The sequence below is a fragment of the Sylvia atricapilla genome, chromosome 17 (genome assembly GCF_009819655.1).
Source record: "Sylvia atricapilla isolate bSylAtr1 chromosome 17, bSylAtr1.pri, whole genome shotgun sequence".
Taxonomy (NCBI): domain Eukaryota; kingdom Metazoa; phylum Chordata; class Aves; order Passeriformes; family Sylviidae; genus Sylvia; species Sylvia atricapilla.
In genome coordinates, this window is record NC_089156.1 from 2,002,802 (window position 1) to 2,016,758 (window position 13,957).

At 45.4% G+C, this 13,957-nt stretch overlaps 1 protein-coding gene across 1 annotated transcript in view; it reads right to left on the bottom strand.

Moving 5' to 3' along the window:
* FBXW8 (F-box and WD repeat domain containing 8) overlaps positions 1-13,957 on the bottom strand; it is a 54,860-nt gene that overhangs the window by 23,959 nt on the left and 16,944 nt on the right. The window contains exon 5 of the mRNA XM_066331173.1: positions 5,493-5,650. Coding sequence (XP_066187270.1) covers positions 5,493-5,650 — 158 coding nt within the window. The remainder of the gene's footprint in view (positions 1-5,492; positions 5,651-13,957) is intronic.

The following is a 13,957-nucleotide window of genomic DNA, read 5'->3' on the forward strand; positions in this document are numbered from 1 at the left end:
GGAGGATTTTCAATTTTTGTTCAGCAGAAAATTTATCCCAATTAAAGACCAGGTTCATGAAGGGGAAAAGGGAGGCTGATTTGCTTCCAGTGAAGCCTTTTGTTTACACATCTCTGTGATGAACATTCCACTGGATTTAACAGTGTCTAAATGGACAAAAGTTCTGGGGAAAAAAAAAAAATTATTCTGACCACAGGAGCAAACTGGGAAACCCAGAGCTCGGGGTTCTGCTCTCTAATTCTCTAATTCTGGGCAACAAGTCACTTATTATTACTATTTCTATTACTACTACTACTATTATTATTATTACTACTATTATTATTACTACTACTATTATTATTATTACTACTGCATCTCAAACATTACAAAATCTGTCCAAAATAAATTATTTTAACCAGGCAAACACAGAGTGTGGAACGTCTGATACATGATATGGGCAATACATTCCTGGTAATCTAAAAAAACAGGTGATCAGTCACAAATTCACATGTGATGAAGGAGCACAAACCAAAGAGTAACAGATTGAGTTCAAAGAATATCCTGAGTGGGGAGGGACTCAAGGGATCAGGACAGAAGGAAAACAGAAAAAGCAAACACTCCACTGGGTTTATAAATAGGTGAAGCTGCTATGAGGGCTAAACGTGCTGCTCAGAATATTCTGCATTTCACTGTAGAAACAATAAAAGGTATTTATGGGTGTGCAAGTCCTTGCAACAGTCAATCATGTTTGGGTAAGAGCAAAAAATCCCACACTATTCCAGTTCAGGTTATTAGTGTGGCACTAAAAAAAAAAAAAAAGAAAAAAAAAATCAGGCTAAGATTTAGCAGTGCAGATGAGATCACTGCTCTCCACAGTCTGTCTTCCTGCCTCCAGCACTGCCCAGCGCCTCATTTCCACAGCAATTCCTCTGCTGAGGTGAAGTTAAGGTTGCAGCCATACGTTATCTTTTTGATTTTTTTTTTTTTATATTGAAATCTTCCTGGTGTTAGAAGGTCATGAAATCAAAATTACAAGCAGTGCTTTCACGGCATGCTAAATCTGCACCATAATTGTGATTATTCCAACTGAACTCTAACAATAACTGCCCAAAATTATTTAGAATTATGAGCAAGTTGGAAAGTCAATGTGCCTTAAGAAAAGAAGTGCAAGAAGCTGCTGCTGATGGTGTAATGCTGACATTCAACACGACAATCACTGCACCAGCCTCATTTATCACTCTGCCCCAGATTTGACAAAAAATTCAACTCCCAACCCATGTATTTTTGAACTGTGGCCTGATGAAAGGTCCATTTATTGCCACTCACTCCAGACTGGAAAGTACTTGGATAAAACACTGAGCATGAGGCTGTTGTGCCTCAGGGAGTGCAGTGCCGATCCTGACTGAACTCCAGATTTTGGGAGCATCACCAGCCTTGCACAGCTCTTGCTGTGTCAAAGGTGGGAGGCTGGAGGCTCCTCTCTCTATCAGCAGCGCTGGCAGCACAAAAGACATCCTGCAAAAGCAGCTGTTACATCTGTTTCCACACAGGTTTTTCTGGGCTATTACAGGCAACACATTTGCTACAAAATTAAACAAACCCAAGTATCTCTTTTCCTTGAAAATCCCCTAATCCTCCGACAGGGCGAGGCAGCACAAACACAGAGCAAACAGTGTTAAATCTCACTTGTCAATATTATGCTGGCTGTGTCTGGCAGTGTCACAGAGCCTGTCTGAGCCCCTCCTGAGCTGGGCACAGCACAGGGCACTGCCCACCTGAGCTGCCTGCTCGAGGAATTGGGATGAGGGGGCTGGATCTGGCTGTGGAAGATCCCAGCTCGGATCCTGAAGATCCATTGCATCAGCCCTTCCATGTTAAAACCAGTATTTGCTGTCAGCTGGTGGCTGCTGCCAGCTTTGGAGGAAAAGGAAAGCAATTTACATGTACATTATCTGAAAAAAAAAAAAAATTAAACCCGTAGAATTTTGTCTGTGCTGGAGCAGGGAATCCAAATGTGCTCATGGCTCACAAGCTCATTCACTTCAGCCTCTAAACACAACGGTGTAGGAAAGCCAGAAGGTGCTGAATTCACCTGATCATCCCCATGGTGTTTGTCCTGTTTCAGAGTTGTGGACTTCCCACCTTGATTTAAATAAAATGAAACTCTTTTTTACCTTTTGAAAACCCTTGGACTTGATGATGGGTCCCTTCCAACTCAGGCTATTCTGTGATTCTATGGCTCCTTACAGGGTGTTTCTTTTTATTCCAAAGTGGGAACATTAATTTCAACTGTATCATATCCCTATGAAGTACAAGCAGTATAAGAAAAGCATGGGTGGAAATGAGCACCAGCCTGGAGTATCAAAGCTTGTTGCTGTGAATTTTGAGGTTTTCCCAAAAGCATTTCTAGTTAGCCAATTTAACCTTAGTAGATATTTGAAGTTCATTAACCATTTTACATTTAATTTTCACTTCTAGCAGGTCCTGAGGGTACAAAGAGTGAGAGATCAGACCTTAGTGACAAGAGCCTTGCCCTCACACTACCATTACCACAAAATGTTCCCAGATTTTACCTGAACCACCCTCCTTCCAGGGATTTCCACACAAATCCATGTCTGGACAGTCCCTCAGAGAAGGCACAGACCCTGTTTCATTCCCAGCATGGGGAATGGGAAAATTCGGATGGGAAAGCACACTCCACTCACCCAAACCAAGAGATCTGCACCCACAGCCACCAATGGGAATAAATATCCCAGCCCCAGCTCCTGCAGTTTTCTTCTAACATTTTTTCCTTCAGCCAGCCTGGAATGCTCCTGGCTCTCTTGGAGCATGTCCTGGCACTCAGGGGAAGGCACTAAACCCATCACTCTGCAAAGAGGGTACAGAAGGGACAACACCCCCAGGCAGCTTTAGGGGCATCAGAAAGGACAAGAGCACAGACAAGAGCCGCCAAAATTCCCCTCGCAGAGCCTGCAGCACCAGGAGCACCTCTGACCCCTGCAGCAAGCACCCTCCTCTGCTCCATGGAGTGACTCTGCAGCTTGTGACGGGCCACCAGCTCCTCACAGTGGGTCTGAGGGGGTTCAAGCAGGGCAGCAGGGCCGTGTTCCCTGCCCTGGCTGCACCAGGGTTGCCGTGGCATTTAAAGGACTGCAAGAAAAAGTTCTGTTCTCCTGTTGCTGCACATTGTTTTCCAGTCAAACCATGCAACTCCAGAGCGCAGGGGGGAGAGGGATGGCTGAAGCAGACTGCTGTTTCCCAAAAGCTGTGGCTCCCAGCCAAAGGCAGGCAAGCATGGAGCAGATGGAGTCCTGGCAAGGCCTCTCCTGTCCCTGCATTAGCAGCATCTGCTCATTACCCAGAACCCTCGCCTGCTTTATCTAATGCTCCAGGAAAAGCATTTTGATTTGATTCATTTCAGTTCGGTAACGTGCAACACAATTAGTGGTAAAATCAAACTGGAGCACTGCCAGTGCTGACAATAGGAAACAAGGCAGAAGAAATATGAGGCCAGTGGGTTGGAATTCAAAAATCACAACTGTGGCTCGAGTTGCCAAGTCCCGTTGCCCCAGGTGTACATCCAGTGCCCCCACTGAGCGCTGGCACGGGCACAGGGAACTTCATTTGCTCCCCATCCATTTCTCCCTCCTCTCCCTCTCCCTGCAGCCCGTTTCTCTGAGGCTGGCAGCGTCCTGTTCACCAGGAGCCACAATCCCATTTTCCTCCAGGGCCACCATGGAGTGACAACCCAGCTGGGCTTGGGGCATCCCGGGAGGACAAACCTCTGTCCTTGCTGTGCCTGGGGAAGGGAGCTGAGGAGCAGAGCAGGGCAGGCTGTGCCTGTCAGCCCTTCCCTGGGATGGGGAGCCAAGGCCAGCGCCGCGGGACCGGGAGCAGCCGATGGGATCGGGACGAGCCAGGGATTCGCCAGGGAAGTCTAGACTGCCTGACAGCACCACCTCCAACACGAGCAGATGGTTTCTCTGGGTTAGTCAAACTTACAAACAAAGAGGAAAGGGAGCTGGAAAAGTACAACAAAGAACAATCAAACACATTATCTTCAAAGCCGTCCGCTCCCTCCCCAAAATTTAAAATAACTCTCTCCACCAAACTGTAAATATGTGCTTTCGGCTTGCAGTTAGTAAACACTGCTAAAATGGGTCTTTTTATTTCCCTATTCCCATAGAAACTAATCTATTCTGACCAAGGCTTCTCAAATCAGAGTAACTGCCATATCACAGAGCCTATTAAAATTTCCACCCAAAAGAATAAAAGACGCCGAGCTTTATGCAAACTAGTTCAGTCACAGCACTGACAGCAAGGGATATGACAGGCAAAAAACCCAGACAAATTATTAGATTAGTCAGTGGGAAACTAGAAAACAAACAAAAGACCCTCTGCTAGTCATTGTTTGGCACAATGGAAAAAGACAGCATTTAAACCTGTGTTATAATTTTCCTATGACTCCAGTAAATAATATTAATAACACCAGGTTTGCTGTTGTCAGAAAACGCTGCCTATTAACAATTTTTACCCACAGAAAACCATCCTGGCATGATCCAAGCAGGAAAAACAGCTAAGGATGTTGAGAATCTTAAAACACATAAAGCATTTGATTTACTTTTAAAATAAAAGTTTTGTTTGGATTATCCACCTTCTGTTTTGTTTTCACCACGTAGAAACGCCAAGGATCAAAGACAGTATGTGTACAAAGCTCTCTAAACTTACAAATATCCTTTATTTATACCCAAGGAGACATTTTAAGTATCAAATTATGCATTTTAAAGAAAGATGATGGGAGCTGAGTTCTGTCTGAGCCCCTCAGTTTAGGAACCAGTCAGCTGGCACTGTCCAAACTTGACTTTTTTAATTGCTGTTCCCACATCCAGAAGATGTTGGTCTCTGGCTCTTGTTGTCCATTATAGAAACCCTCTAAGGATATTTAAAACAATGCACACAACCAGGATTTTATGATGGTTTCACTCACTAAATATTAGGTCAAAGCTTTCATTTCTTTAAATCCCAGTATATAATAACAACCCAGCACTGCAAACCAACACTTCAGTGCATCCACACACCATGCCAAGAGCGAGAGGGACGGGGATTAATCAGACATCCAAGTTTACCACCATCCCCATAACAAAGCTCCACAGCACCCCAAGGGAGTTTTGGCCAGAGCAGAAGGCTGGTGGAAGAATATTTAATATTTTTATAGCAAAACAAGTTATTTGCTTAAGATAGCTTGGCTGGACTACAGCCTGGCACTCAAGCTTTGTGCAGCAGCTCCAGTAGGAATTAAAGCTCGGTTTTAATGGGTGCAATGTTCCAATGCCTCCTAATGCATTTAGGGTTATTGGCCAACTTTCTCACATAAAAGCAAGTGTGTGCATGTGTGTGGATACACAGGATTACAGACACACAAAAAGCTGAGCACAGCTGCTTCATTTTTTGTAAAGCCTTTTTTTTTTTTTTTTTCTGTTGTTTTAATAGAGAGGAGACTTGTGGTTGCTCACCGTCCTCGTAGGCAGCCACGGCCAGGGAGCTGTTTATCCTCACAAAGGAGACGTGTGGCGGGGCTCCAGCCCCTCCAGGGCCTGCCACTGCTGCCAGCACAGGGGCTGTGTAGTCCCAGGTGCGGGTGTCCCACAGCCTCACCTCCCCTGAGGTGTACCTGCAAAACAAGGGCACGGTCACCCCACTGCATCTGCAGCAGACGAGGAAGGAACAAGAGTGGGTTAAAACAGCTCCCAGACTGATCCTCTGTGCACAAAACCAGCAGCTTTGCCCATTTTAGTCCCATTTATTGAATGTGGTGCCAAAGTCTACCAAGGCAGGCAGGTAAATTGAAATTGGAGCTACAAGGAATGATGTGGCCAGCAGGAGCAGGGCAGTGACCCTTTTCCCTGGACTCAGCACTGGGGAGGCTGCACCTCGAGTGCTGTGTCCAGCTCTGGTGTCTCAGTTTAGGGTGGACACTGAGTGCTGTGTCCAGCTCTGGTGTCTCAGTTTAGGATGGACACTGAGTGCTGTGTCCAGCTCTGGGATCTCAGTTTAGGAAGGACACTGAGTGCTGTGTCCAGCTCTGGGATCTCAGTTTAGGGTGGACACTGAGTGCTGTGTCCAGCTATGGTGTCTCAGTTTAGGATGGACACTGAGTGCTGTGTCCAGCTCTGGGATCTCAGTTTAGGAAGGACACTGAGTGCTGTGTCCAGCTCTGGGATCTCAGTTTAGGGTGGACACTGAGTGCTGTGTCCAGCTATGGTGTCTCAGTTTAGGATGGACACTGAGTGCTGTGTCCAGCTCTGGTGTCTCAGTTTAGGATGGACACTGAGTGCTGTGTCCAGCTCTGGGATCTCAGTTTAGGGTGGACACTGAGTGCTGTGTCCAGCTCTGGTGTCTCAGTTTAGGATGGACACTGAGTGCTGTGTCCAGCTCTGGGATCTCAGTTTAGGATGGACACTGAGTGCTGTGTCCAGCTCTGGGATCTCAGTTTAGGATGGACACTGAGTGCTGTGTCCAGCTCTGGGTGTCTCAGTTTAGGAAGGACACTGCTGTGTCCAGCTCTGGGATCTCAGTTTAGGATGGACACTGAGTGCTGTGTCCAGCTCTGGGTGTCTCAGTTTAGGATGGACACTGAGTGCTGTGTCCAGCTCTGGGATCTCAGTTTAGGATGGACACTGAGTGCTGTGTCCAGCTCTGGGATCTCAGTTTAGGATGGACACTGAGTGCTGTGTCCAGCTCTGGGATCTCAGTTTAGGATGGACACTGAGTGCTGTGTCCAGCTCTGGGTGTCTCAGTTTAGGATGGACACTGAGTGCTGTGTCCAGCTCTGGTGTCTCAGTTTAGGATGGACACTGAGTGCTGTGTCCAGCTCTGGGATCTCAGTTTAGGATGGACACTGAGTGCTGTGTCCAGCTCTGGTGTCTCAGTTTAGGAAGGACACTGAGTGCTGTGTCCAGCTCTGAGTGTCTCAGTTTAAGAAGGACGTTGAGACACCTGAATGCACCCAGACAAGGGAAACAAGGCTGGTGAGGGGCTGGGAACACAAACCCTGTGAGGAACAGCTGAGGGAGCTGGGGTGGTTTAGCCTGGAGAGAAGAAGGGTCAGAGGTGACCTTACCACTCTGCACAACTCCCTGACAGGAAGCTGTAGCCAGCAGGGACTGGTCTCTTCTCCCAGGCAACAACTGACAGAATGAGAGAACACAGCCTCAAGCTGAGCCAGAGGAAGTTTGGGCTAAGCAACAGAAAAAATCTTCACTGAAAGAGTGACTGGGCACTGGAACTGTCTGCCCAGGGAGGTGGTAGAGTCAGCATCCCTGGAAATGCTAAAAAAAAGACTGGATGTGGCACTCAGTGCCATGGTTTGGTTGATGAGGAGCTGTTGGGTCACAGGTTGGATTTGATGTTCTCAAAGCTCTTCTCTAACCCAGTTCATTCTGCAGTTCTGTGACCCACACAACTGAACTACCACTATCAATATTCACTTTGCAACTAACACACAAGGACAGCCAGGCTCAAGAGGAAAAGGGAAATCAGGAACAAGGCTAAATTACAACATGGCAAAACTTCAAACTGGTTCTCTCCAGTCTTTCAAGACTGGTGGTTGTGTTAAACCAAAGCATTTACCTATGCCCATACAAGCACCCACCCAACCTACTGCTCTTTATAGGAAGCAATTTCTTTTTATAGAAGAATTTTTATAGAAGAAATTTCTTGATGTCTCATCCACAGATCAATTTCCCTACATCTCTGAAGACTAATTAGTTAATTAATTAGACTAAGTGTCTTCGGAATTCAGACAGTGGTTCCTTTTTTGCAGCAGACTCACTAAAATATCACAAAAACTGTAGTTTAACATCAGCTCGTCAATGAGGAACTAAAGAAACAGAACTAAACTTTTCAGATAATATTGAATATATCTGAATGAAAGGAAGTTGTTACACAGCAAACAATGGATAAACTGCTCTGGGCCATCTATGCCCACACAAGAGACTATTAAAGGAAAAGAAATCACAGAAAAAGCAGAGAAGCTTCTACAATTGGTCAAAGACCACAGTTCAATAATTACTTAAGACCAGCAAAACTGTGATAATTAACACTGTCAGATGTCTTCCTTAGGCATAGCTGACACTTGGATTCTTTTGGAAAATCAAAGGTGCTTCCTGCCCTGTCACCTTTGTCGTTACACCCTGATTTTGGGGGAAAAGTACTGTGTAAGGGTGATTCTTACAAGCCTCAGAGGTCTGCTGGTTGAGAATCTGGCTGGGCTGTGCTTATGAGGAAAAAACCCAGTTAACTACACAGAAAAAGAAGGAAAGGAAGGTTTCGGAGATGTGGAAGTTGCACTCAGGTTTCCCAGTTCTCTGGGAGCACATCACTCCCTGATGAAAAGTCTCCAAACAACATCTCCTGGTGAAAAGGCTCCAATTTACAGAAGGAATTAAAGTGCCCAGGGGGGTGGTGAAATCTGTCAGGCAGAGAGAGATGCACATTAATTCCCTGCACTGATCAGGAAGAGAGAGAACTGTGTCCTTGTCACCTGCCTCCTCTGCTGTGCCTTACAGGGGAAATGCAGGGAAAGGAGAGAACAGGGTGGGACACTTCTCCCTTTCCCTCCCTCTGCAAACGAGGCCCAAACCCCCTCTGAAACCTGCTTTCATTTCCAATTTACAGCACACAATTTAAGAAGAACAGACCAAGGAAGAAGCTTCCCCAAAGCAAAATGTTTCACATTGGATTGGACACAGAGCATGGATCAGATCACAACAAATCTCTTCACGCTGCAAAACTGGAAAGGGCTCATTTTGCTTCAAAATCTGGAGATAAACCACAACAGGACAGGTGATTGCACAGATCTGCTGCAGGCCCCTTCAACAAGAGGCACACAATGTTTTGGAAGCATTTTAATTCTGAGCTGATTTTTGTTTCCTTATGTTAGGGTTGGCTGGGGTCGTCTTTTCAAGCTTCTCCTGACTGCCAAGAGCAGCAGATTCCTCCCACAGGAAGCCAAAATTCTCTTGTCACTGGAAAGTGAGTTTCAGGGGAGACATAAAACACTGGTAGACTGGACAGAACTCAGTGACAGAATATTTGTTTTCATGTCTAAATAAACAAGGAAGAACAGCATCTCCTCCTAGTGTAGCTCTCCAGACCGGAGATGTAAAAAGAAAGACTGAGAGATGGAGAAAATGGCAGGAGGAGAGACCCGGGGCTGGATAATTCTCAGGCACATTGCATCTGGTTTCCCTACACAGCCTGGGACACAAGGGATCCACCAAAAAATAACAATGCAGTGACTGCAATCCTGGAATTAGAGATCCACCATCACAGGACCACAGTAAATTAAATTAATTTTATCTCAGAATTCAATCAAGTCAGAATTTAGTTTGAACCATTCTTTGTTCACACAGAACCACCTGAACCACCTCTAAGCCAAGCTCAAACTGGAGCAGCACCACCAAACACTTCTGGCCATTGGTTTAACATCAATTTGACACAAATTCTGATGTGTTTGTGCTGGGACCTGTTTGGCAGGGTCTGCATCAGCCCATCCTGCAGCTCCTCCACTCCTGATGGCCCAGGTCATGCTGGAGAGCCCCCACTCCTGTGCCAGGGAGCCGTGGTACTGTTGGAACCCTGGGAGCTGAGAATTTCAGACTTTCTGTGCTGACAGGCACTGACCCCCAAGCAAATACTGCAGCTGACCCTTTGGAAAAGGCTTCCAAAATTGAGTGACAGCACTGGGATTGTGGGTGTGCAATTTGAATAGAAGTGTGAAATGTCACAGGGTGGAAAACAGTGTTAAGGCTTTAGCATATAATAATATAAATAAAGCAAGATGGAGATTTTCAGGTGTAACCTAAGTCCTTCTTTTTCACCTTCTTCTTCATGGGTCTGGGTGGTATTTTGTAATTGGATAGAAAAATCCACATTGCAGGCCACAGGTGGTTGGTCATTGGGTTAAAAATAAAAATAATTTAGGTGTCATTTCTTAATTGGACAGTTTGTTCTTAAAAGACGTTGTGGAGAGATAGAGACACAGCCATTTTTCACTTTGTTAGCTAGAACCCACAACTTGTGAGACTGTAACATAGATAAGAATTAATAAACACCTGAGTCTGAACACAAAACCACATCTCTCAAGCATTTAATCCTGGCTCTAACAAAAAGAAGATTAAAAACCCACAGGTGCTCTCCCAGCCCTGCAGGACACCAGAGTTTGTCCAGTTGTGCCCAGTGGGCTCTGACACTGCCCAACAATCCCTGAGAGCATCCTGGCCCCAGTGACAGACACCAGGGAGACTCCCTGTGCCAGGAGAACCCTGCAAGAGCCCACCAAACCTCCACCAGGGCTGCCCAGAAATGCCAGCAGTGCCAGCACAGGAGAGGCTCCTCAGGAAGGTTCCTAAGGCTTCCTCCTCCCCCATTCCTCACCATTCCCATCCTTCCCAGTGCAGCCCCACACAGCAAAGCTGAAGGATTGGGAGAGATGCTCCACAAGACCGTGGTGGGAACACAAGTGGAGCTCCAGGTCTGGGCAGGGAAGCAGCCTGGGGAAATGAAAGATATAAAGCACCTCCTCCACTGCCCATTTCCAGTGTGCACTGGGCCTGCACCAGGACTGAACTGGAAGAATTTCAAACACAGATGAATCCAATTCAGAAGGAAAAAAAAAATTTAATGCTGTTGTAAAGAGCACCACACTTTCAATTTGTAGCCACAACAAAAGGCTTTTAAACTATTAAAGCACTGCCTTGCTGTAAAAAAAATTAAAAGGCTGCTTTATTGCAGATAATTGGCAAATCTGCCTTATCAATAGAGATGGCTGGAGAGAGGAACACACTACACTCTTTCTAGATCATTTCAAGACTTCTATTCATTTCCCACCACAACTTTTACATTTTACCCTGAAAATTTCCTTTGGGTCACTCAATGAAATAACCCCAGACACAAGTCCTGCCCAAGAACAAGCCCAGCACTCCAAACCCACTGTTTCTGATTTTTCTACCAAGACGGCAATGAAATGCCCACTTAGCTTTCTGCTGGAGTGAAAAAACACCTAAACCAGCTCAAAATTCCCTCCCTGTTTAATACAACAACAATCACATCCTATTTGCTCTGACACCAAGAGCATTCAGCTGCTGCTGTTTTCCCCTGAGGGGTGCCATGAGCTGATTGTGGCAGTGGCAGGTAAATACTCCAACACCTGATACCACTTGCACTGAGCAGACCCAACAACCCAACCCCAAACCCTGAAACAACCCACATTAGAGGCCACACCTGCTTCATTTCATTTAGAAATGCTGTCCAAAGTCTTGCTCTCCTGAGCATAACGTGGAGCAACAAGAAGCCTGTTGCTCACAAGGCCAATTTGCCCCCTCCTGATATCCCTTCCATCCACACCACACCTGGCTCCCAGCTCTCTCTACTCACAGACACGTTTTTCCATCTCTGATGTTCAACAGAGCCTCTCCACCCAAATAACTCAGCTTCTTTGATGGACTCACATTCCACTTTGCCCTTGTTCTTCGGAATATTTCAGTATAGACACACGAGAAGCAGCAGGAGAAGAGACAAGCTGTATTTTTCTAAATATACTTCTCCTCAATGAGCCTGTTCTGTAATTCTGGCCAGATATGGATCTAGCTGTAAAAATTAGCCTGGAGATTGAGCTTAAGCCTTACAGAGATGCATCAAAATCTTGCTGAAATGGAGCAACAATAGGTAGAATGCATATAACATAGAAAAACTGGGAAAAATTAAATTCATACACAATAAAAATACCTACTCACTAACCAAAAGCATCGTGACTACTTTTTACTGGCAGTACTGCCCTAATGAGATGAACATTTTGCTCATGCCCTCTCACATGAGTGAAAGCAGAAGGAGCTGGGGTTAAAAGCTGCTGCTGCCCCACGATGAATGTCTGGGAAGCAGGTGGTGGAGTGGAGAGCACACGTGGGAGGAAGCAGAGCTGGAGGCTGGGCACAGCTCTAATGAAGTGGTGCTGAAGAGGCAGACGATTTCATAAGGAGAAAAACATCAGGAAACTGGTCAAAACACAGAATCTCATCTGAAAAAGCTCCACTGTGCCACATAGCAATAGCCAGAACAAATTTGGGGAAGAGGAGGAGGGGGAGGCTGATCTCTCTCCAGAGCCCCAGATGTCTTTATGGTTGCCTAATGACAATTATACTCAACCAATTAAGACATTGCTATCACAGTTGCATTGTTAGTAAGCCTTTGGCCCTGAGTGTTGATGGCTGTCTAATTAGTGTTTGTGCAAAGTACAACTGCAACTAATATATAAACTGACAAATACACAAAAGAAAAACTGTTAACAGGAACATTTTCCAAACAGTTGAGACTCTGCTCATTCAGTCCATGGCAGCAGCAAAGACAAACTGCTTTCCTTCATGGCTGGGGTACTGCTGGCACTGCAGAATTTCACTTCAAAGCACAGGGTCAACAAGACCCTTGCTGGGTTTCTGTTCAGACAGGCTGCTGGTGCCACTCACTTTTGGTGCTGCCTCAAGCACACCCCTCCAGGGCAAGGCTCGCTGCACCTTGTCTGGCTGGTCACCAAAGACTTCTGATAAAACACACCAGAAACCAGTTTACATTTTCCATATTTTCTCTAAAGTCTGTAGCAAGGAAAAGGAAGGAGAAAGAACCCCCTTTGTTTCACAGTCAGGTCTGATTTCCAGAAGGCAAAGTCTGTTCGGTTTCCAGATACCTGCGGTGATCAACAAACCAAAAAAAACAAAAAAAACCCAACAACTTTGTTTCAGGCAGTCAGTGACCATCTGTTAATACTCAAAAGATTATGAAGTCCTTACGATGTCAGTGCATTTTATTGAAGTCAGTAGGAATTTTGCTGCAGTAACAGTCTCTGTTTAAATGGACGCCTGTTGATAAGCAAGTAAAATAATGAGTATTTTGCATTGTCTTGCTCCAACAAGCACCTCAGAGCTTTCATCCTTATTCCACCAAAAGCAACTCTCCAGTCCTTCATGTGTTTAATTAAGGTATCAGCCAGTGCCCCCCTCAGCAGGCTCAAGAATAAGGCCCAATTAAAGATGCAAACCCAAGCCCAAACGCCTTCAAGCTGGTTCAAATTGCTCCTGAGCTTCATCCTCTGTCCAGGGCTCACGTGAGACAACTCCATGTCCAATTTCAAAACACCTCTTCATCAGAGCCAGGGCACGTTGGGAGGCACCTCAATCACAATTAAAAATACTGGAAATAAAGGGATTCTAGCACCTTCTTTGTACTCCTCTGAAGTGAGGGATGAATGATGGACTGCTTAGAAACGTCTACCACAGGCTGAGGTGCCTCAAAGACTGGAAGAGGTAAATGTTCCCAATTCTCCCAGGTATTTGAAGACATTGGGTTTGCTGACTCTGACCAACAGGTAGCTTGGCTGAGGGATTCCTTAAGGAAAGGATTCAGGAAAAAATAATAGTAGCAGAAAAGAGCTACTTTAAATGGTGAAAAAGGAATATAAATAGACCATGATGGCCAAAAATAAAACACTAATGGAACAGGGAAGAGAAAATTTTCTATTACATAGCAGAAAGCTACACCATAAAACACAAGGAAAAACAGATGGGGTAAACTAAACCCAGAGTCTGAAACAATCCTAATGCTGGTAGAGAATGTAGAGTAGAAAATTAATATCCCTGATTTCATCCAAATGTTCTTTTGGGTTGCTTGATACACGAGTACAGCTATGAAAAATGTGACTAATGTGTCCCAAAATGGATCTGGAAGCACTTTTAGATTTAGCATGTAGGAAAACCATTCTGAGCATCCTCATGATCCGTTCCCAAACTCTTCTGCTGGAAACCTGACTTCCCAGTTTACCAACCCACACGCATCTGTGGACCCCTCACAGAAAGGGAGCTGCAGAGAGCTCCTACCTTCATTTTTAGGGCTTTATTTAGGAAATTATCCCTTGAGAAAGTGGGTTAAG